Genomic DNA, 25,243 nt, shown 5'->3' with positions numbered 1-25,243 from the left:
TCCCCTCCTGTTCCCTTGCAGGCCGAGCAGTGCAGACAGGTCCAGGGGCAGCATGGCGGATCCCAGCGAAGGCCCCCGCGCGGGGCCTGGGGAGGTAGCCGAGCCCCCCGGGGATGAGAGTGGCATCCCCGGCGGGGAGGCCTTCCCCCTCTCTTCGCTGGCCAACCTGTTCGAGGGGGAGGACGGCTCCCCGTCGCCCTCTCCGGCTGATAGTGGTCGCCCTGCTGGCCCAGGCGATGGGCGACCAAACCTGCGCATGAAGTTCCAGGGCGCCTTCCGCAAGGGGGTGCCCAACCCCATCGACCTGCTGGAGTCCACCTTGTATGAGTCCTCAGTGGTGCCTGGGCCCAAGAAGGCGCCCATGGACTCGCTCTTTGACTATGGCACCTATCGTCAGCACCCCAGTGACAAGCGGTGGAGGAGGAAGGTCATAGAGTGAGTATTGCTGGCTGCCTGGCCGAGGGTCTCCACCTCTGTATTGAATCCATCCATCCATCCATCCATCCATCCATCTATCCATCCATTCACCCATCCATCCATCCTTCTATCCATTCATTCATTTGTGTACCTATTCACTCATCCATCTATCCACCTATCTGTCCACCTTTCTGTATACGTGTCTATTCATTCATCTGTCTGTCCACTTATCCATCCATCTGTGTATCCATCCATTATCTACTCAGTCATTCATCCAGCTACCTATCTTTCCACCTAGCCATCCACTTGTCCAGTCCGTCCATCCATCCATCATCTACTCATTCGAATATCTATCTACCCATCTATCCATCTGTCACATCTCTCTGGCCAGTCATCCACTCATACAACAAACCTTCCATTTATCCGCCATATACTTAGCCAAACTCCATCCATTCTCCCACCTACTCACTGTTTCTGTTCATCCAGCCAGTCAGCTATCAAACTATTCATCATTCATTCATTCATTTCATTTCCGTGTCTTTCTTTTGTTCTCTCTTTCTCTTTCCCTCTCTTTCTCTGTCATCAGCTACCCACCCTTCCATCTGCCCATCCACTTGTCCAGTCCGTCCATCCATCCACCATCACTCATTCAAATATCTATCGACCCATCTATTCATCTGCTGTCTCTCTGCCCAGCCATCCGCCCATGAAAACCTCTCTCAGGCCTGTGTGTGTGTCTGGAGGAGAGTCTTGAAGTCTGCAGATGCCCTGTTGTCACCTGGTCCTCCTCTGTTCCCCCTTGCTGATCACAGACTCATTTATGCCCTTGGATGAAGCCCACTCACCTCCTCAGCCCTGGCTTTGTTTCCTTTATTTATTCACTGAGCCACCAATTTGTTCGGTGACCGTTTCTGGAGCACCCACCACATGCCAGGTAGGGCGGTTGGCCCTGGGTCTCCAGGGGTGAGTCAGAACAGACGTTACCCCTACTCAGCTCAGACACTGAGTAGCTGTCACTGGTACCTTCAGTTTGGAGGACAAGACAGGTAATAAGCAAGTGATTAGACAATTCACTTTTGGGGAGGTGCTGAGGTGGGAGAGGGGAGCTGATACAGAAAAGGTAGTCCAGGAGGGCTTCCTGGAGCAGCTGACATTTAAGCCCAACGCTAAGGGGTGAAAAAGGGCAGCCACACAGCGGGGGTGGTGGGAGGAAGGTGTTCCAGGTGGAGGGAAGTGCATGTACAGGGGCCCAAGGCTAGAGGGGCTCAATGTGTCCAAGAAATGGGGCCTCGCAGTCCACATGCTGTACTGGACAAATTGCATAAACTCCACTCAGAGGTGGAAACAGGCCCAGGGCAGCAAAGTGCCCTGGTGTCCCATCCCTCCAAGGTCCCATTGGAAGCTGGTGGACTCCCTGTCTCCCTTTCCCCTCCCTCAGATCCCCTCCTTCAAGCCCTCATCCCCACCATTACCCCAGACAGCCAGGGCTAACGGCTTTGCGGGGGCCGCAGAGGAGTTGGGACGTGGCTAAGCGGCTGAGGTCTTCAGAGACCCCGAAGGCTGCCTCGGTGAAGACTGAGGGCGAGGGTGTTACTTCATCTCATTTTTTGGCTCAAAGGTCACAGTTCAGGAGCAGATAAAATGGGGGCTGCCCTAGCCTGTGTGCCCCCGTCGTCAGGAAACACCTCTTCCCCCTTCCATGGCCCCCATCACTGGAGGCCCTGCCCTGGGGTGTAAAATCTGGGGCCCGGGCAGAGGAAGGAGGGAGAGCGGCTGTCCACTCCCCCTGGTGAGCCGCTGGCCTTCTCTGCCCTGAAGCCCCTGCCTCAGTGTCCCTTCCCCCTCTGGCCCTGCCACCTCTGTCGTGGTTCACTCTCTGCTCCCCTACACCCCCTCTTCTCCCTCCCCATCTCCGCCTCTTTCTCTTCTCCATCCTGTCTTCATTTCACAGATTGTTCTTCACCCTTGTATGTTCCGGGCACTGGGTGCGTGAGGACATGACACAGGGCGTCCCTGCCCTCATGGTGCCCCTGGGCTGCTGCTGCTCCAGCTCTTTGGCTCTCAAAACCTAGCACACAGTAGGTGCCCAATGAGTGTTTATTGAATGACTGAATGAATGTGTGTTTTTTTCCCTTTTTTCTTTCTCCATTGCTTCCTCTCCCCCAGCCCTCTCCATCTTGTTCTGTCTCCACCTGCCTCTGTAGCTCGGCATTTCTCCCACACATACAGACTCTGGATACACAGTAGGCGCTAAATAATAACAGGAATATCAGCTAACATTTATTGGGTGTTTACTTTGGTGGGGCCTGGACTAAGCACTTATGTGCATGGCCTCATTTGTCTCAAATGTTTGTTGAATGAATAAATCAAGGAGTGAATGATTGAATAAAAGATAGAGTTGCTTTATCTTTTAGTCTGGTGTTCCTCCTTTATTTTCTTACTATCTTTGTCTCTTCCAGTCTCTGGATTCTTAAGTACTTAGTAAATGACAAATGGATGGATGGTGGGTGGGTGGATGGGTGGGTGTGTGGATGGGTGGATGGATGGATGGAAGAGTGGTTGGGTGGATGGGTGTGTGTGTGCGTGGATGGATGGATAGATAGATGGATGGATGGATGGATGGATGGATAGGTAGACGGATGGATGAGTGGATTGATGGGTGAATGGATGGGTGGGTGGATGGATGGATGGGTGGGTGGATGGGTGGGTGGGTGGATGGGTGGGCTGTGTGTTCTTTCTGTCTGTCTCCAACCAACACACAGGTACCAGGTAGAGTCTATTGGGATAAAACATTCCTTTGTGTCTCCAGATGTCTTTCTCCTCTCAGTCTGGTCCCTCCCTAGGGCTCCAGCTGCCCCCACCCCCCAATCCCTGGGCCCCTAAGGCTAGAGACTGTGGGATGGGCAGAGGATGAGCCCTCCTATCACCCGGCTTCCTCCCCCTTTAGGAAGCAGCCACAGAGCCCCAAAGCTCCCACGCCCCAGCCGCCTCCCATACTCAAAGTCTTCAACCGGCCTATCCTCTTTGACATCGTGTCTCGGGGCTCCACCGCTGACCTGGACGGGCTGCTCCCCTTCTTGCTGACCCACAAGAAGCGGCTGACTGACGAGGAGTTCCGGGGTAAGCCACCCAGGAATAGCAGGTGGGCCAGCTGGGAGTTGGGGGAGGCCTGGCATTGGGGGCCCCCTTTCCCCTCAGCATTTTCCCTTGGGTTAGTGGGCTGCGCTAGCCAGGAAGAGCACTGGACAGGGAGTCTGGTCCTGTGTGTTCTTTACCATATTACTTAACCTCTCTGGGCCTTTGCTGCCTTTCTTTGTTCATTCATTCAGGCTTCATTTATGAAAAGATTAGTGTCATAGGTGAGCAGAGTTTACCCACCTGGATTCAAATCCCACCATTACCACTTAAGGGACGTGTGGCCTCTCTGGGTCTCAGTTTCCTCATCTGTACCCTGCGTAATAATAATAGCATAGTCCTGGCCTCTGAGGACAGAGAATTCCATAGTGCCAAGCACAAGGCAGCTGGGGTCCCAGGAGCTCCTGCCCCCTCTGAGGGGAGCTCTGGAGTGGGGAGCAGGGCATTCCTGCTTCTGCTTCTGAGGCTCTGCCCCCCTTCCCGTCCAGCTTTCTGGCTCCCCGCTATAGGCTGGAGCCCAGTCACCATTGCCCTGGGACTTACTCAGCCTAGACAGCTCACTCTCCAGCCTCGTCCAGGCTCAGAACACCCACCTCGGGGCACTAGCTCCCTCCGCTACCCCAGGGCTTCCCTGCAAATTGGGGAAGGTGGCCTGTGAGCCTCTCCACCCAAGTCAGCCACCTGCTAAGTGCCGGGTGCCAGGTGAGCTGTAATTAACTGGCCGAGTGACCCCACAAATCCATATAAAATGTCGAGAATTGTGGCAGCTCGGGGCTGACGAAGCTTCAGGGAGACCAGGGGCCATTTTTGGAGACTTTAGGTACTTCAAGTAAATTAAGTGTGAAAGTAGGCTGACCGGCTCTGCAGTATATTTTTCACATATACCTTTATCAACCAGATTCTTTGAACACCAAAACGATACGATGCTGTATTATTGTGTCCATCAGAAGAGAATTACTGGACTTATAAAAAATATTCATTCATGGTGCCCAGCCAGGTGCTGTGGCCTTGTTTGGGGCACGAGCTTAGAGTTGCGGAGAGGGTCTCCGTGATGGTGTGAATCTCATTTGGCGATAACCCACATTTAAGCCCCGGCCAAATGGCCCCACCTGGCCCCCCAAGTTCACCAGGCAAAAGTGGGGAGCTTTGGGGGTGGAGTGAACCCCTGTGAGATGGGGATCATGGTGCCTGTGCTTCGGCGGACGGAGCAGCATCGGGCTGGGCTTGCCAAGCCTTCTGGCTTCTGAGTTCAGGACTGAGCTGAAAGGGGGCTCTAAGCCTAGGCTGGGAACCCCCAGGCCAGTGTGCCTGCATGAGGGTGGGTGGGGGACCCTAAGATAGGCTGGGAGAGGGCCCTGAAATTGTACAGAATAACGCACCTGTAGAGGGGGATTTACCGTGAGGCCCATTAATTAGGCTTCAGGCCCCTTGCGTGCTCTGGCCCTTTGTAGCCCTGGACCTAATCTGGAACTTGTAATTGTGTGTTCGCTTTCATTAACAGGATCCCCAAATTGTGTAAGTCTCGGGCTCCCCAAAACCTGGATTTGCCCCTGCGTGTTTTTCTAGCCAGAGGCTCGTGAGCCAGAGGCTCATTGATTCTTAGGGGAGTCAGTGACCGGCCCTCCCCTCCGCCCACACACAACCTCCAACTTGGCAGTCAACTTAGGGCCCTTGGCTCCAGCCGCCCCTCATCCCCTCGTGGGCAGAGCTACTTCGCCACCTACTGGTGGAGTCCGTAACTGCAACCCCTCCCCATTTCTGGGTAGCCGCCGTTCTTCGTGTCTTATACCAGGACCCAGGCTGGCAGCCCCGGACCCTGCTACAGCCTGGGCCTGGGGGTGTGGAAGTCCAAATCCAGGGTCTAGTTCCACATCCCACACAAACCACTTGAGCTCCTGTGGTTTGGAATTCCCTGCAGTGCCCAGCTTGCCCCTTCGCTGAATGTGTATTAATTCAACAAGTGGTTATTGGGCACCTACCAAGTGTCAGGCTCTGTGCTGGTGTGGGGCGGAAGTGGTGAGTGAAGCAGATATGACCCTGTCCTCAAGTTGCTCTCAGTCTCGAGGGTGAGACCAACTTGATCAAGCAATCACAGAAATAAATACACAATTACAAACTGTAATTTGTGTCCACAAGAGGCTGTATTGGACAATTTGACCTAATCAGGAAGATCTGGGAGAATTTCTGGGAGGAGGTGACACTTGAGCTAAGTCTGAATGAACTGCAGTTAGCCAGGTAAAAAGAGGTGGAGGAAGGATTAGAGAGGAGGTGAAAGAACAGCATGTGCAAAGGCCCTGTGGCTAAACATGACCAGAGTTGGACTCAGTTGCTATGTGGAAAGTGGATTAAAGGACGTCCAGAGAGGCTGGTGGAAACCAGGCATGTGAGAGAAATGGTGGCTGGGCCAGGATGGTGGCAGTGGAGATGGAGCGTGGTGGAGGGGTTGGAGAAATAGGTAAAATCTGTGGGACTTGCTGGATGTGGGGAGAAGGGAGGACAAAGATAAGAGTGACACACAAGTTTTGGCTGGCTGGGGACACCATCATCTACGGAGGGGACACACGCAGACCGGGTTGGGCTTTGGGGAGGGAAAGATGACGAGGTCAGCGTGCAGGATCGTGAGTTGTCTGACAATTAGCAAACAGACTGATCGAGGTTCCCCTGATGCGGGTGTGTCTGGACAGAATCCCCAGGGGCCTCGGCCCGCATTTGGGGTCCCCTCCACCTTATGAAGATGGGGAACTGGAGTCCATTATCATTCGGTACATAGTTACCTGGTGTCGACTCTGGGCTGGGCGCCAGGGGTGTAGCGAAAAGTAACCAGAACAAGGCTTGTCCGAGCAACCTCACTCCTAGGAGCGTGGGACAGAAATTCAGGTCTCTGCATTTTCACCACTTCCCAGCACCTAAGGAGAGGCTCTAAAGCATTTCTCGTGGAGTAATAAAGGCAGCAGTATTACTTATTGAAGACTCCTATCTGCCTGGCTCTGGGCTCATCAACAAATACCTATTAGCTCACGATTTCCCTTTTATATATATATAAGTTTATTTATTTATGGCTGCGTTGGGTCTTTGTTGCCGCACGCAGGCTTTCTCTAGTTGCGGCAAGCAGGGGCTATTCTTTGTTGTGGCGCGCAGGCTTCTCATTGCGGTGGCTTCTCTTGTTGCAGAGCACGGGCTCTAGGCGCGTGGACTTCAGTAGTTGTGGCTCGCGGGCTCAACAGTTGCAGCTCACCTGCTCTAGAGCGCAGGATCAGTAGTTGTGGCGCACGGGCTTAGTTGCTCCGTGACATGTGGGATCTTCCTGGACCAGGGATCGAACCCATGTCCCCAGCATTGGCAAGCAGATTCTTAACCACTGTGCCACCAGGGAAGTCCCACAATTTCCCTTTGTAGCCTCAATTTAGCTAGACAAGAAACTGAAGCAGAAAAGGTCACACAGAAATCAGGAGCAAAGCCCAATTCGAGCCCCCAAAGACCTGGCTCCAGAGCGGGCCCCTCAGCCCACACCTGCCTTTCGCATTCCTCATCCCTTTCCTGATCCCCTTCCTGCATCTGGCCGTTTTGCCCCCTGCCTGATTCACAGGTAAGTTCTCTTTTCATTGACTCGCTCTTTTAAAGATATAAATCAACTCCTGTCACCATAAAAATTAATACAAGGGAAAGAAAATTGCGAAGGGACAGTAAGCGTTAGTGGGAGGTGTTAAGGACCAAGTAGGACAAAACAAAGACTGACTTCACAGGAGGGATTTGTCAAGCGGATGAAACCTTGCACACTCGGGTTTTTAATGTTATTGCTGCATCTGCAGAAGCCCCCAAATCCTCGAAGGTAATTTCACGTTCGCTATGGCTCACAGCCTCCACTTTGGGGAATGCTGCACTCCCTCTGCTCCCCTCTAGGGGCACTAGTGTAATCGCTTCATGGGAAAAGGATCTATGTGCAAATAGGCAGGAAAAGACTGCCTCCTGGGTCTGCTTTTAGAGGTTCACAGTCCTCATTAACAGATTAAAGGTTCTGAGAAGTCCTGTAGTGAAGAAATACGGTTGGCTTTGTTTAACCCAGCATTCCGCCTTTTTATTTGATTTTTTAAAATTCTCTCCAGGTATGCTTTGGTAAACACCAACCTCTCTACAGGCTGCAGCTTCCCACATTTTAAAAAACTTCTGCTCCTGGGCTTCCCTGGTGGCGCAGTGGTTGAGTCTGCCTGCCGATGCAGGGGACGCGGGTTCGTGCCCCGGTCCGGGAAGATCCCACATGCCGCGGAGTGGCTGGGCCCGTGAGCCATGGCTGCTGAGCCTGCGCGTCCGGAGCCTGTGCTCCGCAATGGGAGAGGCCACAACAGTGAGAGGCCTGCATACGCAAAACAAACAAACAAACAAAAAACCTTCTGCTCCTCTGAGTTTATTTGACCTTCTCAGTACCATGGGGAGCAGATAGGGAACAGGCTCGGAGAGGAGGACCGACACGGCCAGGACCTCTGGCTCCCTGCCCAGTGCCCTGTCCACAGCTGCCCAGCAGTTTGGGCCACGGGCCGAGCGCCCCTTCTCCCGCACGTCTCTACTCACAGAGCCATCCACAGGGAAGACCTGCCTGCCCAAAGCCCTGCTGAATCTGAGCAACGGCCGCAACGACACAATCCCTGTGCTTCTGGACATCGCTGAGCGCACGGGCAACATGCGCGAATTCATCAACTCACCCTTCCGGGACATCTACTACCGAGGTGAGGCCCTGGGCTGGGCGGGAGGGGGGCACCGTCTTTACTTGTCCAACCATCCCCCCAACTGAGAGCTTCAATCTGGGCCCCAAGTGCCAGCACATCCCCAGGAACCAGTTGTTGAATGAATGAATGAACGGACGAAAGGACAATAACTACCCCTTCCAACTTGGATATTCTGAGTTTCACAATCAAAGGTTCCAAGGTTCCCAGATGCAGTGAGCCAAAGGGGCCGTGAACCTGGAAATCTGGACCCAAGATGCTCAGGTTCTGGATACTCTGAGGCTTTGTTGCAATAGGTCTATGAGCCACCAGCTCAGAGAGGCACAGGTGTCACCAGTGCCAGCTCCCTGGGTCTAAATTCTGAGATCTGTGAATCCAACTTGACCTTCCAGATTCCTGGATATGCAGATTCAAAGGCTGTGAATTTTATATCCCAAATTCTGTGAGACCATGATGCCGTTGTTTCCTCTAGGATGAAAGCCTCTTATGAGTCTGAAAAGTTCCCACATTTGGGACCCTCCAAGTTGGATATCGCTTGAGCCTAAGATTCTGCTTGCGTGATGCAGCAGATCTGGGACCTTGGGCATCAGAGACTCCACATCTGGGAATGTCTGAAGGTCTATTTGCTGCCCTCGGGTGGATTTCTCCCTTTTGCACCCCAGCGCCTCCCGCGACTGGTCGGGTCTTTGCCCCTGGTGACTGTCCCTCACCTCATCCCAGGCCAGACCGCCCTGCACATCGCCATCGAGCGCCGCTGCAAACACTACGTGGAGCTCCTGGTGGCCCAAGGTGCCGATGTTCACGCCCAGGCCCGGGGACGCTTCTTCCAGCCCAAGGATGAGGGAGGCTACTTCTACTTTGGTGAGGAGGGGCCCGGTGGGGCCTGGGGCCCATGGGGGAGAGGCTGCGGGCTGGGGGCCTATGGTGGTGCTGGCAGCCCTGACCCCTCCCCAAACAGCCAGGGCTGCGCTGGCCACAGGCCCAGACAGCACCCGGTACACAGGCTGCCTTACTGGTCTTGGTCACTGAGGTCTTGTCTTTGAGGAGTAGAACATCACCACACTGCCCTGAGCCTCAGTTTCCCCATCTCTACAGTGGGGATCGTGATGGGATCAGAGGGTTGTGATGGGGTGTCCCCACCCCTTAACACTCGCATCCTCCGGTCTGACTTAAGCTGGGACTGATGGTCGGATTGCAGGGCCCAAATTCCATCACTTCCATGTCCCAGTTGGACCCATGAAAGATTTTAAATTTCACCCCTGCTCAAAGGCCCATGTTATTTGGGGTTCAGGCACAAAGTCCCTTAAAGAATCCCTCACAGCCTCCAAGTCACACGACGCCCCCCCCCCCCGCCCCCGTCTACCCGGGGGCATCGCCTCCAGACACGTGCAGTCAGCCGGGGCTCGTCCAAGTTGACCGTGGGCACTGCATCCATTGTCACGGCCTCTGCCCCTGAGTGTCCGCCCCCGGGGCCCCGTCACTGACCACCCCCTCACCCACAGGTGAGCTGCCCCTGTCGCTGGCGGCCTGCACCAACCAGCCCCACATCGTCAACTACCTGACAGAGAACCCGCACAAGAAGGCGGACATGCGGCGCCAGGACTCCCGTGGCAACACAGTGCTGCACGCGCTGGTGGCCATCGCGGACAACACTCGCGAGAACACCAAGTTCGTCACCAAGATGTACGACCTGCTGCTGCTCAAGTGTGCCCGCCTCTTCCCCGACAGCAACCTGGAGGCCGTGCTCAACAACGACGGCCTCTCGCCCCTCATGATGGCCGCCAAGACGGGCAAGATTGGGGTGAGGGCAGGGCCGGGGGCACACACGCATTCTTGCCCCTCCACACACACACACACACACACACGCACACGGGAGGGACTGCTGCTGGCACGCATTATTATTAATGTGCACACTCACCTCCCATCCTGCCAACCCCAGTGTGCAGATGTCCCAGCTCAAGAACCTGCTGTGGCTCCCTATTGTCCAGCCAGCTATTCAACCTCATCCCAGAGCCTCTCTGCTCCTCTCACCCCATTGGATGCTCACTGCCCCATTCCCACCAGCCAGGGCAAGCCACTGACAGAGAGCTGAGTCCCAGAGCTGCAGCCCTGCAGTACTCCCCTCTACTCCATGGCAGGGGTCCTGGCTCAGCCTCTAACCTGCTGAGTGGCTGTGTGCCAGTCGCTTCCCTCTCAGGCCTCACAGCACAGGGCCTAGAGCAGGATTTCTCAGCTTGGGCACTAGTGCCATTTGGGTCTGGATGTTCTGGGGCGTGGGGCTGCTCTGTGTCATTGTGGGATGTTTAGCTGCATCCCTGGCCTCGACCCACTAGATGCCAATAGTACCCCCCACCGATTGTGACAACCCCAAATGTCTCCAGACATTGCCAAATTGTCCCCTGGGTGGGGCACCCATCGACCTGATTGAGAACCAAATCTGGGGTTCTCTAGAGTCAGGAGCACCTGGGTCCAAGGCCAGGCTCTGCCACTTCCCAGCATGTCACCTCAGGCATCTCACCGCTCTGTGCCTCAGTTTCCTCATCTGTAAAATGGGGATAACAATAGTGCCCTGTGGTATGGTGTTCTGACAACTCAATGAGGTGATCCACTTAAAGCTGTTAATAAAGATCCTGGGATGGGTAATAAGTGCTCAATAATCGGTACGAGTTATTATTCCTCTATTAAAAATACAGCAAAAAATTACTAAAATCACAATTATGTCAAGAGTCCTGAGGCGGTAGAAGAGGCCTGGGTTTAAAATCTGGCTTTGCCTATTGAACTCTGTGGCCTGGGGGGACCCCCACCTGGATCTGTTGCCCAGTTCCCCTGTGTGTAAGCCAGAGATAGTGGGAGTGGCAATAAGAAGGACCGAATAGGATAATTGTTACTAGATTTAACTGATCAGTAAGGTTGATTAATTGCTGTTTTAATCATGTAAAGAAGATACTCATGACAACTCAGATTTTTAAGGCTGACCTGGGTTCAGTCTGGATTCAGTGGGCTGTGTGGCCTCAGGGAACATCCTTCTTTTCTGAGCCTCTGTTTGCTCATCTGTCAACCAGGAATGGTAAGGGTAGGAAATAAACAAGATGATGTGAGGAAAGGGTCCGGCATGCAGCAGGTGCTCAGTAGATATTTTGCCCTTCCCTCCTTCCTGCTCTCTGGGAAGGGCTATTTGAAGGGCTGACCAAGCTCCCAGGGTCCCTCCGATGTGTGTGGCCCAGCAGCAGTGCTCCCCGCCCCCCAGAGCACCCCCTGACCCTCCCTCCTCCCACACAGGTCTTTCAGCACATCATCCGTCGGGAGGTGACAGACGAGGACACCAGGCATCTGTCCCGCAAGTTCAAGGACTGGGCCTATGGGCCAGTGTATTCCTCACTCTATGACCTCTCCTCCCTGGACACGTGTGGGGAAGAGGCCTCTGTGCTGGAGATCCTGGTGTACAACAGCAAGATCGAGGTAGGCGTCAGGGCAGGAGATGGGGCCCAGTGAAGGAGGGGCCCAAAGTGGTGGGTCTGTGAGTTGGATTCAGAAGAAGAGGCCAACTAAGTGCCCAGAACAACATCTGGCACGGGGGGAAATGAGAGGTTGTAAGGGTCGGCCTTCAGGGGCAAGCAGGACTGGTTCAGAATCCTGGCTCTGGAACTTACGTGCTGTCTGACTCAGGACAAACTACCCAACCTCTCTGGGTTGCAGCTTCCTCTTTTGTACCATGTGGAGAAAGATTCAGCATTTCTCATCGGGTTGCTGAGAGGACCAAATGAACAGCCTGGCGCAGGGTGAACATTGTGTGTCAGCTATTATCATTAGCATTTGTTATATGAAGTTTTCAAAAGCTCTTTTTTTTTAACTTAGGAGTATTTTATGAACATCGTTCTGCACCATTAAATATTCTTCTGCAATATCATTGCTGTGTGGAAATGTACCACATTCTAATGAACCATTCCTCTATTCTTGGTCATTTGGGTTTGTTTCTGCACTTAACTATCAGGAATAACACTGCCGTGGCATCTTTGTGACTACATAATTGCACAAATCCTTGATGATAAAGAAACTCAAGTCGTTAAAGGGACAGGGTGCTGTACAAATGGGGCAGAAAGTGCTGGGTCCTGGGTGCAGAAGGTCTCCCTTCTAGCCCTGGCTCTGTGAGCTTGGACAGATGCCTTTCCCCTACCAGAGCTCACTTCCCTCATCTTTGAAATTAGTGACCAACTTGATTTAGATTGGGGATGGTGGGAAGTTTGGCATCTCTGCTGCAAACTCTGATTGATTGGTAGTGTCTGCCCAGGGAACTGTATAGAGAGCTATTGTGTGGGACTCAATTATTGATGTCTGTCCTGGGTTCAGAGTTGGAAAATTGTGGTGAGTCAAGTATTTATTATCCTTGGGCTAAATTTCCAAGTCCCATTTCCTGAATCAGAATTTCTGAGGTTGAAACCCAGGGCTTTATATTTTTAACAAGCTCCATAGGTGATTTTGCTGCCAGTGGCTTGGCACCATCCACAGATTGGAGTTTGGGGACCACAAGAATAGATATTCTTTAGGGCTCTTTCTAGCTCTGGGTTCTATGAGTCTAGAACAGGCTGGAAAGGTAAGTTGGGGCAGAACCTCGAATGCTGAGCCCAGAAGTTTGGGTGCCGTTGAAGAATAAATTAGGAGGAAAAAGTGCTCCCAGGGCAAAGGGTGGGGGAAGGCGTACTGGAGTCAGCCTGTCTAGCCCCCTGACCACCCCGCCTTCCACAGAATCGCCACGAGATGCTGGCCGTGGAACCCATCAATGAACTACTTCGGGACAAGTGGCGAAAGTTTGGGGCCGTTTCCTTCTACATCAACGTGGCCTCCTATTTGTGCGCCATGGTCATCTTTACCCTCACCGCCTACTACCAGCCACTGGAGGGCACTGTGAGTGACCGCGAACCAGGCAGAAGCTGGGGCACAGTGGGTTCCCCCGTGGGAGGGACTGGAGAAGGCTTTGGGATGGATAGGGGGAATTCCCTGGCGGTCCAGTGGTTAAGACTCCGTGCTGTCACTGCTGAGGGCCTGGGTTCAGTAAATCCCTGGTCGGGGGAACTAAGATCCCACAAGCTGTGTGGTGCAGCCCAAAAAAAAAAAAAAAAAAGAAACGGATGGGGAGGTGCCTACCCCACACCCAGGGGGAAGAGGGTGAGGGAGGAGGCTCCACAGGACGTAGATGTTCGGGGCATTGGGGAACATATGGATCTGGGACCAGATGTTGGTGGGGCTGGAGGAGGACTTGCATGCTCCCTGCCCCCCAGCCGCCATACCCTTACCTCACCACGGTGGACTACCTGAGGCTGGCCGGCGAGATCATCACGCTTTTCACCGGGGTCCTGTTCTTTTTCACCAACGTGAGTGCTTGGCCTCCCCCCTCGTCCCCCCTCCCACCCTGCCTGTCCCCCCCCCCTCCCTCCACCTCTTTTAGCTCCTGTTCTCCTCCCCTCCACACTTCTCTTGGCTCCACCTCTCTCACACGTCCCCTCCCTTCCTCCAGATCAAAGACTTGTTCATGAAGAAATGCCCTGGAGTGAATTCTCTCTTCATCGATGGCTCCTTCCAACTACTCTAGTGAGTAGAGGTCCCTGGGGTGGCAGCTTCGGGGTGAGGAAGGTGGGGTTGGGAGGGACATCATCCAGGTTTGGTGGTGGGATAGGGGCTGACTCTGTTAGGAGTGAATTCACCCAGCCTGATGAGGACAAGGCCAGTGTCAAGCAAAAGGGTCTTCTGGTTAAAGCAAGATTCTGGTTGCTAAAGAGTCATCACCATATGCACCGTGGATAGAAATAATTTAACCTCTTATGCTTGTGATTAATTGCTAAAGTCTGCCAGGAGTGCCCATGTTAAGAATCTTGAGGCTGTGTCTGTGTTTAGTGGGAAAGAGCGCTGGGATTGATTAATGATGTCTGCCCAGGGCACAGGATGTGTTGTTACGTGTGTGTTACTGCTTTTCCCTTTTCCTTAGAGTTAGAGAACAATGAGAATTCACTTAGCCACAAAATCGCCACTGAACACCACTGAATCTTTCTCTACCAGTTCCAAAGGACATCACTTTTGGTTCTGGTAGGGCCTCAGGGCCATTACACACACGTATCAGTTGCCAATTAATTGAGCGTTCTGGTTAACAGGATGCTGGGGAACCCAGTGAATCCACATGGTTTCTCTTCTGGGTGTCATTGGACTGACCTACTACCTAGAGGGCTTGAGGGCATGCCTCCCCCTCCAGGGGCCTCATTCTCCCCTCTCCCCTCTGGTCCCTCTTGTGATCTCTGCTGCCCTGTAGCTTCATCTACTCTGTGCTGGTGATTGTCTCGGCGGCCCTCTACCTGGCGGGGATTGAGGCCTACCTGGCCGTCATGGTCTTTGCCTTGGTCCTGGGCTGGATGAACGCCCTTTACTTCACCCGTGGGCTGAAGCTGACGGGGACCTATAGCATCATGATCCAGAAGGTATGGGATCGGGGGGTTCCCTCTGGACTTGTATGTCCTTGGAGGAAGCCACACACACCACATATGTACAGACAGTGCTGGCAGCCTTGAGGCTGTGGGGTGCTGTGGGGGCAGTGGGCAGGGTCTGGACATCGGAGAGGGACAGGGTGGAGCTGGAGAGAAGATTCGGGATGAGGTGTTGGGAAAGCGAGAAACCACGTGTCTCATCTTTGCCTCCATATTCCCGCCGGGGTCTTTAGATCCTCTTCAAAGATCTTTTCCGCTTCCTGCTGGTCTACTTGCTCTTCATGATTGGCTACGCTTCAGGTGAGCTCCGGGTGCCCAGGTGGGCCTGGCGGGGGTGGTACTGGGACTGGAGCGGCCACCACAATGTGTGGAGGAAAATAACCAGCGTTTGTAGAGTTCTCATTGTGTGCCTGGCACTGGGCTAAGTCCTTTCCCATTCCTGCCTCATTTAATCCTCCCAACAAGTCTGTAAGGGAAGTGCCTTTCTTATCACCTTTTACAGATAAGGGAACCGAGGCTTAGAAAGGTTAAATAATGTGCCCAAGTTCAAAAGCTAGAGAATGATAAAACTGGTGTCTTAGCTATTGTTGCAAAAGAAGCCACCCAAAACTTAGTGGCTTAAAACAACCACCACTGACGATTACATTCAAGTCTGTGGCCCAGCTGGGTGGTTGTGCCGACCTGGGCCACGTTTGGCTAATCTTGATGGGCTCCTGTGTCTGTGCTCAGCTGGCAGGTTGGCTGCCGGCTGACTGGTGTAGCTAGGGGGTGGCCTCAGTTGGGGGTGACTTCGCTGTCTTCCCTGGGGTCACTCATCTCCAGCCGGCTAGCTTGGACTTGGTCACATGGTGGTCTGAGGGTTCCCAGAATGTGAGCGGAAGTGTTCAAGGTCACTGCCTGGCACAGCATCACTTCTGCTTCACCCTATTGACCAAAGCAAGTCTTAAAGCCAACCTTGATTCAAGGAGTGGGAAATAGACTCTACGCTCTTGGTGGAGGAGCTACAAAGCCACATTGAAGGGGTGTGGTTACAGGGGAGGGTGCATTTTAATCATTCATCTACCAGCCCAGGTCTTTCTTTTTTTTTAATATAAATTTATTTATTTTATTTTTGGCTGCGTTGGGTCTTCGTTGCTGCATGTGGGCTTTCTCTAGTTGCAGCGAGTGGGGGCCGCCCTTCGCTGCAGTGCGTGGGCTTCTCATTGCGGTGGCCTCTCGTTGCAGAGCACGGGCTCTAGGTGTGCAGGCTTCAGTAGTTGTGGGTCCATGGGCTCTAGAGCGCAGGCTCAGTAGTTGTGGCGCGTGGGCTTAGTTGCTCCGCGGCATGTGGGATCCTCCCGGACCAGGGCTCGAACCCGTGTCCCCTGCATTGGTAGGCAGATTATTTTTTTTTTTTTTTTTTTTTTTTTGCTGTGCGCGGGCCTCTCACTGTTGTGGCCTCTCCCGTTGTGGAGCACAGGGTCCGGACGCACAAGCTCAGCGGCCATGGCTCACGGGCCCAGCCGCTCCGCGGCATGTGGGATCCTCCCGGACCGGGGCACGAACCCGTGTCCCCTGCATCGGCAGGCGGACTCTCAACCACTGCGCCACCAGGGAAGCCCGGTAGGCAGATTCTTAACCACTGCGCCACCAGGGAAGCCCCAGCCCAGGTCTTTCTTAAGGCTCAGCACTGGCTTCCTCTAATAGGCTTTCTCCTTGATGACCTGATGCTGTGGGACTTCAGTGGCACAGACCATGGGGGAAGGACCAGGGATGGGGAAACTAATCAAGCTGTTGGGCTGGTTCCCATGGGGTGGGTGATCTGCCATCCAATGCCCAGTATCCAAAAGGGAGTGGCCAACTCAGGCTTCACCAGGCCACATTCACATCTGAGGAGGTTGGTCTAGGAACCAGCACTGGCAGCAGGAAATCTGATGATGGTGATATTTTAACCCAGATGGTGCCAAGGCTCTGTGTGGATTATTTTGGAGAAGGAGAACTGTGGCCTTAGCTTAGCTGGGGAGAGAGGGACAGGGTCCAACTGCCCCTACCAGGAGTAGGACTGGAGAGAACTAGATAGTTTGTCAAGGGTTCTCCAGTTGTTTGAAAGTCATATCAAGAGTCCAGCCATACCACAGTCCTAAATATAGAAACTGAGGCAGAAACCTAGGGGTTAAAGTAGCAACTTAGTGGTCAGCTTGGTCCCAGGGCTTCTCCTGCTAGGGAACACTAGATCTTCATTCTGAGGCTAACATATCCCAAACATGGTACATGTGCTGCTGTTTCCCACTATTGTGCCCATGACAGACATTGCTAATGGATCACAGAATCCTTCTCAACACATATTTCAGCAGTCGCCACAGAATTAAATAGCATTAGTATATGAGTTGGAACCTGCTTACTGTAATCCCAGGTTGAAGGCATGGTGACAGTCTATGCCCCACTGACTGAAGGGGCTCAGCCCCCTCACGCTCCCTGCTGTGAATGGTGTAGGAGCAGATGCACATGTTGGTGCTAAACTGTGTTGAGAAGGACTCTGAAGCTTCTTCTGGGCTTAGTGGGAAGTGATGAGCACCACGATCAGTTTGAGATGTCTGGAGGACGTGAGGGTCTTAGTGAGAACAGCTTCTTCTACCCTTCCTCTCTGGGCTGCTGTGAGCTGGGAAACAGGAGCACGCGAGAGAGTCTGCCCCCAGAATGCTGGCATTCCAGGCTCCCAAGATGTCTAAGAACAATAGGCACGATGAGGTTCTTCTTAGCCTTGGCACTGCTGACATTTGGGATCAGATAATTCTCTGTGGTGGGAACTGTCCAGTGCATGGTGGGATGTTGAGCAGCATTGCTGGTCTTTTTTTAAAAAATTTTTTTGGCCATGCTGCATGGCATGCAGGATCTTAGTTCCCTGACCAGGGATCGAACCCACGCCCCCTGCAGTGGACGTGCGGAGTCTTAACCACTGGACCACCAGGGAAGTCCCAGCATCCCTAATCTTTACCCACTAGGTGCCAGTAGTGCTCCCTCCTCCAGTTGTGACAACCAAAAATGTCTCTAGACCTACCAGAGGTGCCCTGGGGGAAAAATTACTCCTGGTTGAGAACCACTGGACTAGGTCCTGGGAACCTCTTCCTTGTTAACAAGAGTTTGTGGACAGAGCAAAGGCTCTGCATGCAGGAGGGCCGAGATGTGACTGCTCGCTTAGTAACCTTGGGCCAGCGCTGTCCGCTAACCGGGCCTCAGCGTTCCCCTCCATCAAATGGGAAGGGTCCTCCCCACTCCTCAGCCGGCGTCCTCACCCTCGGTGAACATCACCGCCGTCCCTCCCACAGCCCTGGTCTCCCTCCTGAACCCGTGTGCCAACGTGAAGATGTGCAGCGAGGACCACACCAACTGCACAGTGCCCACGTACCCCTCGTGCCGTGACAGTGAGACCTTCAGCACCTTCCTCCTGGACCTCTTCAAGCTGACCATCGGCATGGGCGACCTGGAGATGCTGAGCAGCACCAAGTACCCCGCGGTCTTCATCACCCTGCTCGTCACGTACATCATCCTCACGTTTGTGCTGCTTCTCAACATGCTCATCGCCCTCATGGGGGAGACGGTGGGCCAGGTGTCCAAGGAGAGCAAGCACATCTGGAAGCTGCAGGTGAGGCCCCAGGACTCCCGTCCCCACCCTGCCGGCCACTCTTCTCCTTCTAAGATGGGCCCACCTGACCCGCCTCACCCCCTCGGCCTTGTGCTCTGGGCGAGCCGCACCATCTCATTCTGCCTCCACTGCCCTGTCTGTAAAATGGGCACCGAAGACTGCTGTCTGTTTCCCAGAGCCGCCTAACACACTTCCAGGTGGCTTCTTGCCTGACCACCAGCAGTGGGCTCAGATTCCCTTATGGTCCAGTTTGTGGTATACAGTCAGCTTCACCCGGCTCCACTGAGCGAGCTCTGTCGGCACAGGCAATGCTCAAAGAGCATCACATTTCACATTTCAGTGAGGGTTCTGCAGTGAGCACGGCGGGGGGGGGGGTGGGGGGCAGCTTCCGTGCCCCACCCTGGCCCAAGAGACAAGGCTGGCATGTGTACAGGCTACCCCAGAGCCGGGAAGCGCCAGCATTCTCATCAGAGGGGCTTCTGCCAGCCCAGGGGTAGCTTCCAGGTTCCCCACCTGCCCCCCGCCAAGCAGATGTGGTTGGATGTAGATGCAGGCCTCATGGGTGCTGGGGAGCTGCTGCCTTTGCTTCCCACAGGTTGCTGTGCAGTCCTAGACAGCAGAGGCCCTGGGGGTGGGGGTCACAGCCCGCTGGGTGCATGCAGTTCAATAACTGGGGTTCCCAATAAATTCACTGTCGCTGTAAGGCCCGGGAATGCAGCATCCACATTTACCATCACTTGGTGCATTTCCAGGAAAGGGTGCAGTGAGAAAAAACTCCAAGTTCCTCCTCGCAGGTCTGGGTCTCAGGGAACCATCTGGACTTGCTCTTAACCTTTATCCATACCGCTTACTTCCCTGGGCCTCAGTTTCCCCACTGGGTATAACTCATAAGATGCCACCGGCAGCCTATGGACTGGATTTGACCAGCTCAGTTTATTTTTTTCCTGCATCACCATATTTTTTTTTTAATTAATGCAAAACTTTTAAATTAAGAGATTTCATAGAAAAATTCAGATTTCTGGCCTTTCTTGAAAGGTTGGAAGGCTGGCAAGGTGAGCTCACATTCCTGCCTGGCGGCGCTCAGATAGATGAGAGGTGGCTGCCCCCCTTATGCGGGGTGGGGGACCTGCACCCCCTGGTCTGCCCCAGTCTCCACCCCTCCCTGGGGATGCCCAGCACCGAGGGGACACAGGGTGTCCTGGGGCACAGGCTGCTGATCCTTCTTCATTCATTTTCTTCTGCCAGGCCCCTGTGGGTATTTGAGATTTTAATCCAGAGGCAGTGGGAGCTGGGAAGCCTAGTTCTTTGTCCAGACCGGCCCACTGAATCATTCCTGCCTTGAGAGCAGTGAGGCGAGGCTGGGGGCGGCTCACCCATGCCTGCCCGCCCTCCCTCCCTCCCCGCAGTGGGCCACGACCATCCTGGACATCGAGCGCTCCTTCCCTGTGTTCCTGAGGAAGGCCTTCCGCTCCGGCGAGATGGTGACCGTGGGCAAGAGCTCAGACGGCACTCCAGACCGCAGGTGGTGCTTCAGGTGAGGCCGGGTGAGTGGGCAGGACAGGACCATCGGGCCTCCTTACATTTTCTACCCATTGCCACTTCCCGAGCCACTGAGGCCCCCATGGGCCCAACCAGAACTCAGTTCCACCGGCTGATCTTGGGCCAGTTGGTTTAGTTCTCAGCCTTGGTTTCTTCATCTGTGAAATGGGGACAATGATAGCATCACTCCCTTGGCCATCTGTGTGGCTTAGATGGGTTGGCACGTGAGATGTGCACGGCCAGCACCTGACGCACGTTGGGACAGACACCGCCCGATGGCAACAGGTGTTACTGCTCTGTCCTTTGGTGGAGGAAGCGGACTCAGGTGGGTTCTCATCACAGGGCACCGCCCTCTGTCGGCGAACCAGTGGGGTGGGTTTCAGGTCTCCGTCTGAAAGGGGGAATCTGAGCTATTAGCAGCTTCCAGGGCTTGGGACGTTACCCAGATGCACAGGGAATGCCAGCTTCTTAGGGGAACCCCTGGGTGAGTCTCTTCTTTTAAGAGGACTCAGTCTTTGTAATGTGGTTGCCAGCACAGAGCGAAAGCATCACGTTTGGAGTCAGGCAAAGTCAGTTTCTGCTATGGTAGCCCCCACCCCACAGGCCAGCTAGTCAGTCCCGTTCAATGTGAATTTGAAGTTCAAGCCCCGACTGTGATTTATCAGATTTGTAACCTTGGATGAATAGTTCAAGCCTCAGTTTCCTCATCTGTAAAATGGCAACAGAGAATGTATCTTCCTTGCTGGGTCCTGACCCATAGGAAAAAATGCTCAAAAAATGGAAACTGAAAATAACTTAAAAATAATTTTAGAAAGGAAAAATGATCTTGAGCCCATTTGGGCCCAAAAGGGTATAACCTGACTTTAGGAGGGTGTCTCAATAATAAGAGCGAGAATATCAAGAAGGAGGGTGTCCATCTACAGGTGAATGGATATATAGCTGTACAAATAAGGTCTTTCCACACAATGGAATGTTATTCAGCCATGAAAAGGAATGCAGTACTGATCCAGGCTACACTGTGGATAAAACTTGAAAACAGGATGCTAAGTGAAAGCAGCCAGACACAAAGGCCACATCACACGCTGAATGGTTCTACTTACATGAAATGTCCGGAATAGTTAAATTCATAGAGAGAGAAAGTAGAACAGAGGTTACCAGGGGCTGGTGGGAAGGGGAATGGGGAGTTATTGCTTAATGGGGACAGAATTTCTGTTTGGGGTGATGAAAGTGTTTTGGAAATAGATAGGGGTGATGGTTGTGCAATCTTAGGAATGTATTTAATGCCATTGAATTGTACACTCAAAAGTGGTTGAGGGGGAGTTCCCTGGCGGTCCAGTGGATAAGACTCCGTGCTTTTACTGCCAGGACAGACACCTGGCAGGGAAACTAAAATTCTGCAAGCTGCGTGGTGCAGCCCCCCCCCAACAAAAAAAAGTGGTTGAAATGGCAAATTTTATGTTATATATATTTTATCAGAATAAAAAAAAGTAGGAGGGGAGGCTGGAACAGGGATGCTGCCTGGGGGTTGGGAAGGGGTGCTATCTCTGGGGAGCTCCCCTTGACCCTCCCTCTGCTGTGGCCCCACCAGGGTGGATGAGGTAAACTGGTCTCACTGGAACCAGAACTTGGGCATCATTAACGAGGACCCCGGCAAGAACGAGAACTACCAGTATTACGGCTTCTCGCACACCGTGGGCCGCCTCCGGAGGGGTGAGTAGAGGGCGGAGTGGAGGGGTGGGGGACATTCAGGGGTGCAGAGGGGGAGCCCTGGTCCTGCTCCTCACTGATTTGTTTTGAGCAGTCCTATCCCTTTTCTGGGACTCAGTGTTCTCATCTGTAGAATGGAAGGGTCTGATGGGCTGGCCACTGAGCTTCCTCCGCTGCTTGTGAAGGCCTGGGGCCCCTCCGTTCCACTCAGCTGAGTGCATGACATGCAGTGGAGAGGTCATGGGCACTCAGGCGTCCTGACCCAGGCTTGAATTCTTATTCTTTCATTTACTCCTGTGTGTTCCTGGGCGGACTCTGTGACCTCTCTGAGTCCCACTTTCCACCTCTATAAAAAGGGATAATATACCTCCCCCTTTAGAGCACTGTGGAGTGCCAGGTACACAGAAGGTGCTCAATATATGCATGTGCACTCCCCCTCCGCCACGCTCACTACAGATCGCTGGTCCTCGGTGGTGCCCCGCGTGGTGGAGCTGAACAAGAACTCGAACCCGGACGAGGTGGTGGTGCCTCTGGACAACGTGGGGAAGCCCAGCTGTGACGGCCACCAGCAGAGTTATCCCCCCAGGTGGAGGACTGACGACGCCCCCCTCTAGGGGCTGCAGGCAGGAGTAGGGTCCCCTCCACCGCCCATTTCTAGTCTACCCGCATTTCAGCGGCGCCTCCTGGGGTGTCCCCCGCACCCTTGTTCGACCCCCAGAGGTGAGGGCCAGGTGGAGATGCCAGGGAGGCCCCAGGACCCTCTGGTCCCCAGGCTCCTGCCTCCAGCCCCACCTCCCCACCCGGGCACGAGGCTCCTGGCCGCCTGTCTCACTCCCATGGAGTCACATAAGCAACACCAGTCTCTCCGCCCACCAGGGATCAGACCCTGGCCTCTCCATTTATTTATTTGCTCTGTTCTCAGGAAAGTGGCACAACCTCCACCCCCAACTGGAGCCTGGCAGAGGCCTCAGGCCCCGTCCCAGGTGCACTGCCGCCGGCTAAGCCCCCGGCCCCGCCCCACGCTGTGGCCGCACAGGCCACCCTGGGCTGAAGTGGGGTGGCTTTGCTGAAGGGCCGGGCACTCGGGGTGGGGCTGCGCCTTCTGTGTGTTCTGTAGGGGATTGTTGGTGCTCAATAAATGTTCACTGATGGTGGAGACGGTGGGGAAGACGGTAATAGGCACGGGGATGACAGCACAGAGATGGACGAGCTATGAGATGCCTGTGCTGGGGGGATGGGGCGGTGGGGTTGAGAACAGACCGAGGGTTAGTAGTAACGACCGAGGTGACGTTTAGGGTGATGGTTGGTGGGGGCTGGATGGGGGGTGGTGGCCTGAGAGATGGAGGTGAGAGTGGAGTGTGATGGGAAGGTAGAGACAAAGGGAGTGAGGAGGGGAGGAGTGCTGGCGGAGGGATAGTGATGCTGGGGGGAGATAGTAAATCTGTCGAAATGCTGGGAGCGCGTAATGACACTGGTGGGGGAGAGTAATGCTGGTGGGGAGATTGTAAAGCTCATCGTGGGATAGTGATGCTGGTGGGGGGACAGTGATGTGCTGGTGGGTAGGAAGGCTGCTGGGAGAGGGCAGAGCAGAGGCGGAGCTGACAGGCACAGAGATGGGTGAGCCATCCGGTGTCAGCAGTGGGGTGATGTCGAGGATGAGAGCGGCCTTAGTAAGGACAGCGGTGGTGACTGGAGCCATGAGAGTGCTTGTGGATGGGACCGCGTGCCATCGGGGCTGTGAATGTGAGCTGGAGTTGAAGGCCGACCTGCTTCCCTTCTGAGGGCAGCCCTTCTTCCCAGGGTCCCACCCCGCTGCTGATCAAGCCCCCAGGGCAGCTCCAAGCCTCTGGGCATGAGGAGAGGCCCCCCAAATACCCCATCCCGCTGCTCCACCTTGAAGTGGAGGACTCTGCAGCCAGCTGGTTTCCCTCCGACCTCCCAGGTTCCTGGTCCCGGCTTGGACTAGGCCTTACTTCCTCTCTGAAGCTTCAGTTGAGAAGAGCCTGGGTCTCTGAGGACCTGGCCAAGGGCAGCTGCAGTGGGAGACGCACAGGGCGTGGGGTCTGAGACCCGAGTTCACACCCTCTGCCCAAACTGTGGCCACGGGTCCCTTTACTCTGGGCCTCCACGTCCCCGTCGGTCAGAAGGATGGCGTATAGTCTGTTCAGCTATATGAGAATGAAGGGGAGACTCATCGTGTTACCGCTGAGGGTGGCTGAGGGGCGCCAACCTTCCCACAGACGCGTTCTTTCCATCCCCCTCTATGTTGCTGATGGGCTTCCAGGGGCTGATGGGCTTCCATCCTCGTGATCCAGGGATGACCCAGCTTCTCCCAGGGCTACTTGCTTCCTCATTCCACCATGCTCAGTGGAGGTCCCACGAGCCATTCTGATTGGACGGACTCGGGTCACATGTCATGCCTGAGACAATCGTGTGCTGGGGGCTGGGACGCCCTCCCTGGCTGGGCCAAGCCTTCTGGGTAACCGTGGGTAGGGCCTAAACTCTGATTCTCAGTGTCCTCAACTGTAAAATGGGGCACAGCTTTTGTGAAGGTCAGATGATTCCCTGGGCCTTTCAAAGAAGAGAGGATTGTGGTTGTGGTGTTCCAACAGTTATGTGTTTGGGGCAGCAAGTCAGAAAACTTACACTGGCTTGAAGAAAAGAATATTTATTGTCTCGGCAGGAAGTCCCAAGTTAGGGAGGGCAGGAAGTCTCTGTGATTCATTAAGGGTTCTGCCAGCTCATTCAGCCCTTCAAACGTTTATCAGGCACTGTGCTAGGCACTACCCACCAGATGTGCTGGCTTTTTCCTCACACAGGCCTCCATCAAAGAAACAAGATGGCGCCACTGTTTCAGGAATCACATCCAGATTCGGCAGCATCCAGAGGAAGAAGGAGAAATAGTTCTTCCTGTGTCTCTTTTTATGAGGGAGGAAACCTTTCCCTGAAGTCCCCCAGCCAACCTGCCCTCTTGTATTATTGGCCAGAATTGTGTCATGTGTCCCATGCTTCAGCCAATCAGCAGGCTGGAAGCAGCAGTTGTCTCAAAGCAGCAGAAGACAATATGGAAAAAGGTAGTTTCCCCAGCCAGGTCTCGGTTCTGTGGGAAAGGAGGATGGGGAAACCAATGTTGCCTAGGCAGCCAGTAACATCTGCGACAAGCCTTCTCCCAGATGCCCACCCTCTACCCGATCTGGGCAACATTGTCATGGAAAACGGCTATGACTTATCCTGGGGCTATAAAGAGGTCATTTCTCTAGGGGGTTTTGTGATGGGCTGGCCCACAAAATCAAAACACCCTCTCAACTCAAAGAGACTCCATAAATTAGTGAGGTGAATGTTTAATTCATTCATTTTAAAAAAAATAACGAAAGAATTGTAGGCTATGAATTTTCCTCTGAGAACATTTTCAGCTAAATACATAGTAACTTTTTCAACTGTGATTTTCTAAATATTTGGTGGTTTGCGTGTTGATATTCTATAACTCAAAAGCTGTTTAGGGGGAACTTCAAATATTTTCAGGCCATTGAGATTTTGTTTGTTCCTGTAAGATCTGAAAGATGACCTTTCCCAATGTCCTTCAAAATATAGGGCATGTACTGGTGGTATGTCAAAATATTTTCAGGGGACACATT

At 53.8% G+C, this 25,243-nt stretch overlaps 1 protein-coding gene across 5 annotated transcripts; it reads left to right on the top strand.

Moving 5' to 3' along the window:
• The first annotated feature begins 52 nt into the window (after nucleotides 1–52).
• On the top strand, nucleotides 53–22,222 carry TRPV4 (transient receptor potential cation channel subfamily V member 4). 5 transcript variants are annotated; one of them, XM_065890577.1, is made up of 16 exons: nucleotides 53–131; nucleotides 234–435; nucleotides 3,365–3,537; nucleotides 8,121–8,273; nucleotides 8,991–9,131; nucleotides 9,773–10,071; nucleotides 11,550–11,729; nucleotides 13,014–13,172; nucleotides 13,547–13,639; nucleotides 13,783–13,856; nucleotides 14,569–14,734; nucleotides 14,974–15,040; nucleotides 18,046–18,362; nucleotides 19,769–19,896; nucleotides 21,490–21,611; nucleotides 22,065–22,222. In XM_065890577.1, exons 1-16 carry the CDS (start codon nucleotides 53–55, stop codon nucleotides 22,220–22,222), a joined length of 2,511 nt encoding a protein of 836 aa, XP_065746649.1. The 5 variants fall into 5 exon arrangements, with proteins under 5 accessions (XP_065746649.1, XP_065746648.1, XP_065746650.1 ...); XM_065890576.1 differs by having other exon boundaries at nucleotides 53–435; XM_065890578.1 differs by lacking the exon at nucleotides 8,991–9,131 and having other exon boundaries at nucleotides 53–435.
• The last annotated feature ends 3,021 nt before the right edge of the window (nucleotides 22,223–25,243 follow it).

Source organism: Phocoena phocoena, chromosome 13 (genome assembly GCF_963924675.1).
Source record: "Phocoena phocoena chromosome 13, mPhoPho1.1, whole genome shotgun sequence".
Classification (NCBI taxonomy): domain Eukaryota; kingdom Metazoa; phylum Chordata; class Mammalia; order Artiodactyla; family Phocoenidae; genus Phocoena; species Phocoena phocoena.
Note: the sequence above shows the minus strand (reverse complement) of the source record. Positions and strands in the feature narration are given on the sequence as shown.

Bases quoted from the DNA above. Each gene is read 5' to 3' on its own strand.
- TRPV4 (XM_065890576.1), top strand. From the start codon at position 53: ATGGCGGATCCCAGCGAAGGCCCCCGCGCGGGGCCTGGGGAGGTAGCC. The intron at 14,735-14,973 runs GTATGGGATCGG...CGGGGTCTTTAG, and splicing joins ATAGCATCATGATCCAGAAG to ATCCTCTTCAAAGATCTTTT. The intron at 18,363-19,768 runs GTGAGGCCCCAG...CCCTCCCCGCAG, and splicing joins AGCACATCTGGAAGCTGCAG to TGGGCCACGACCATCCTGGA.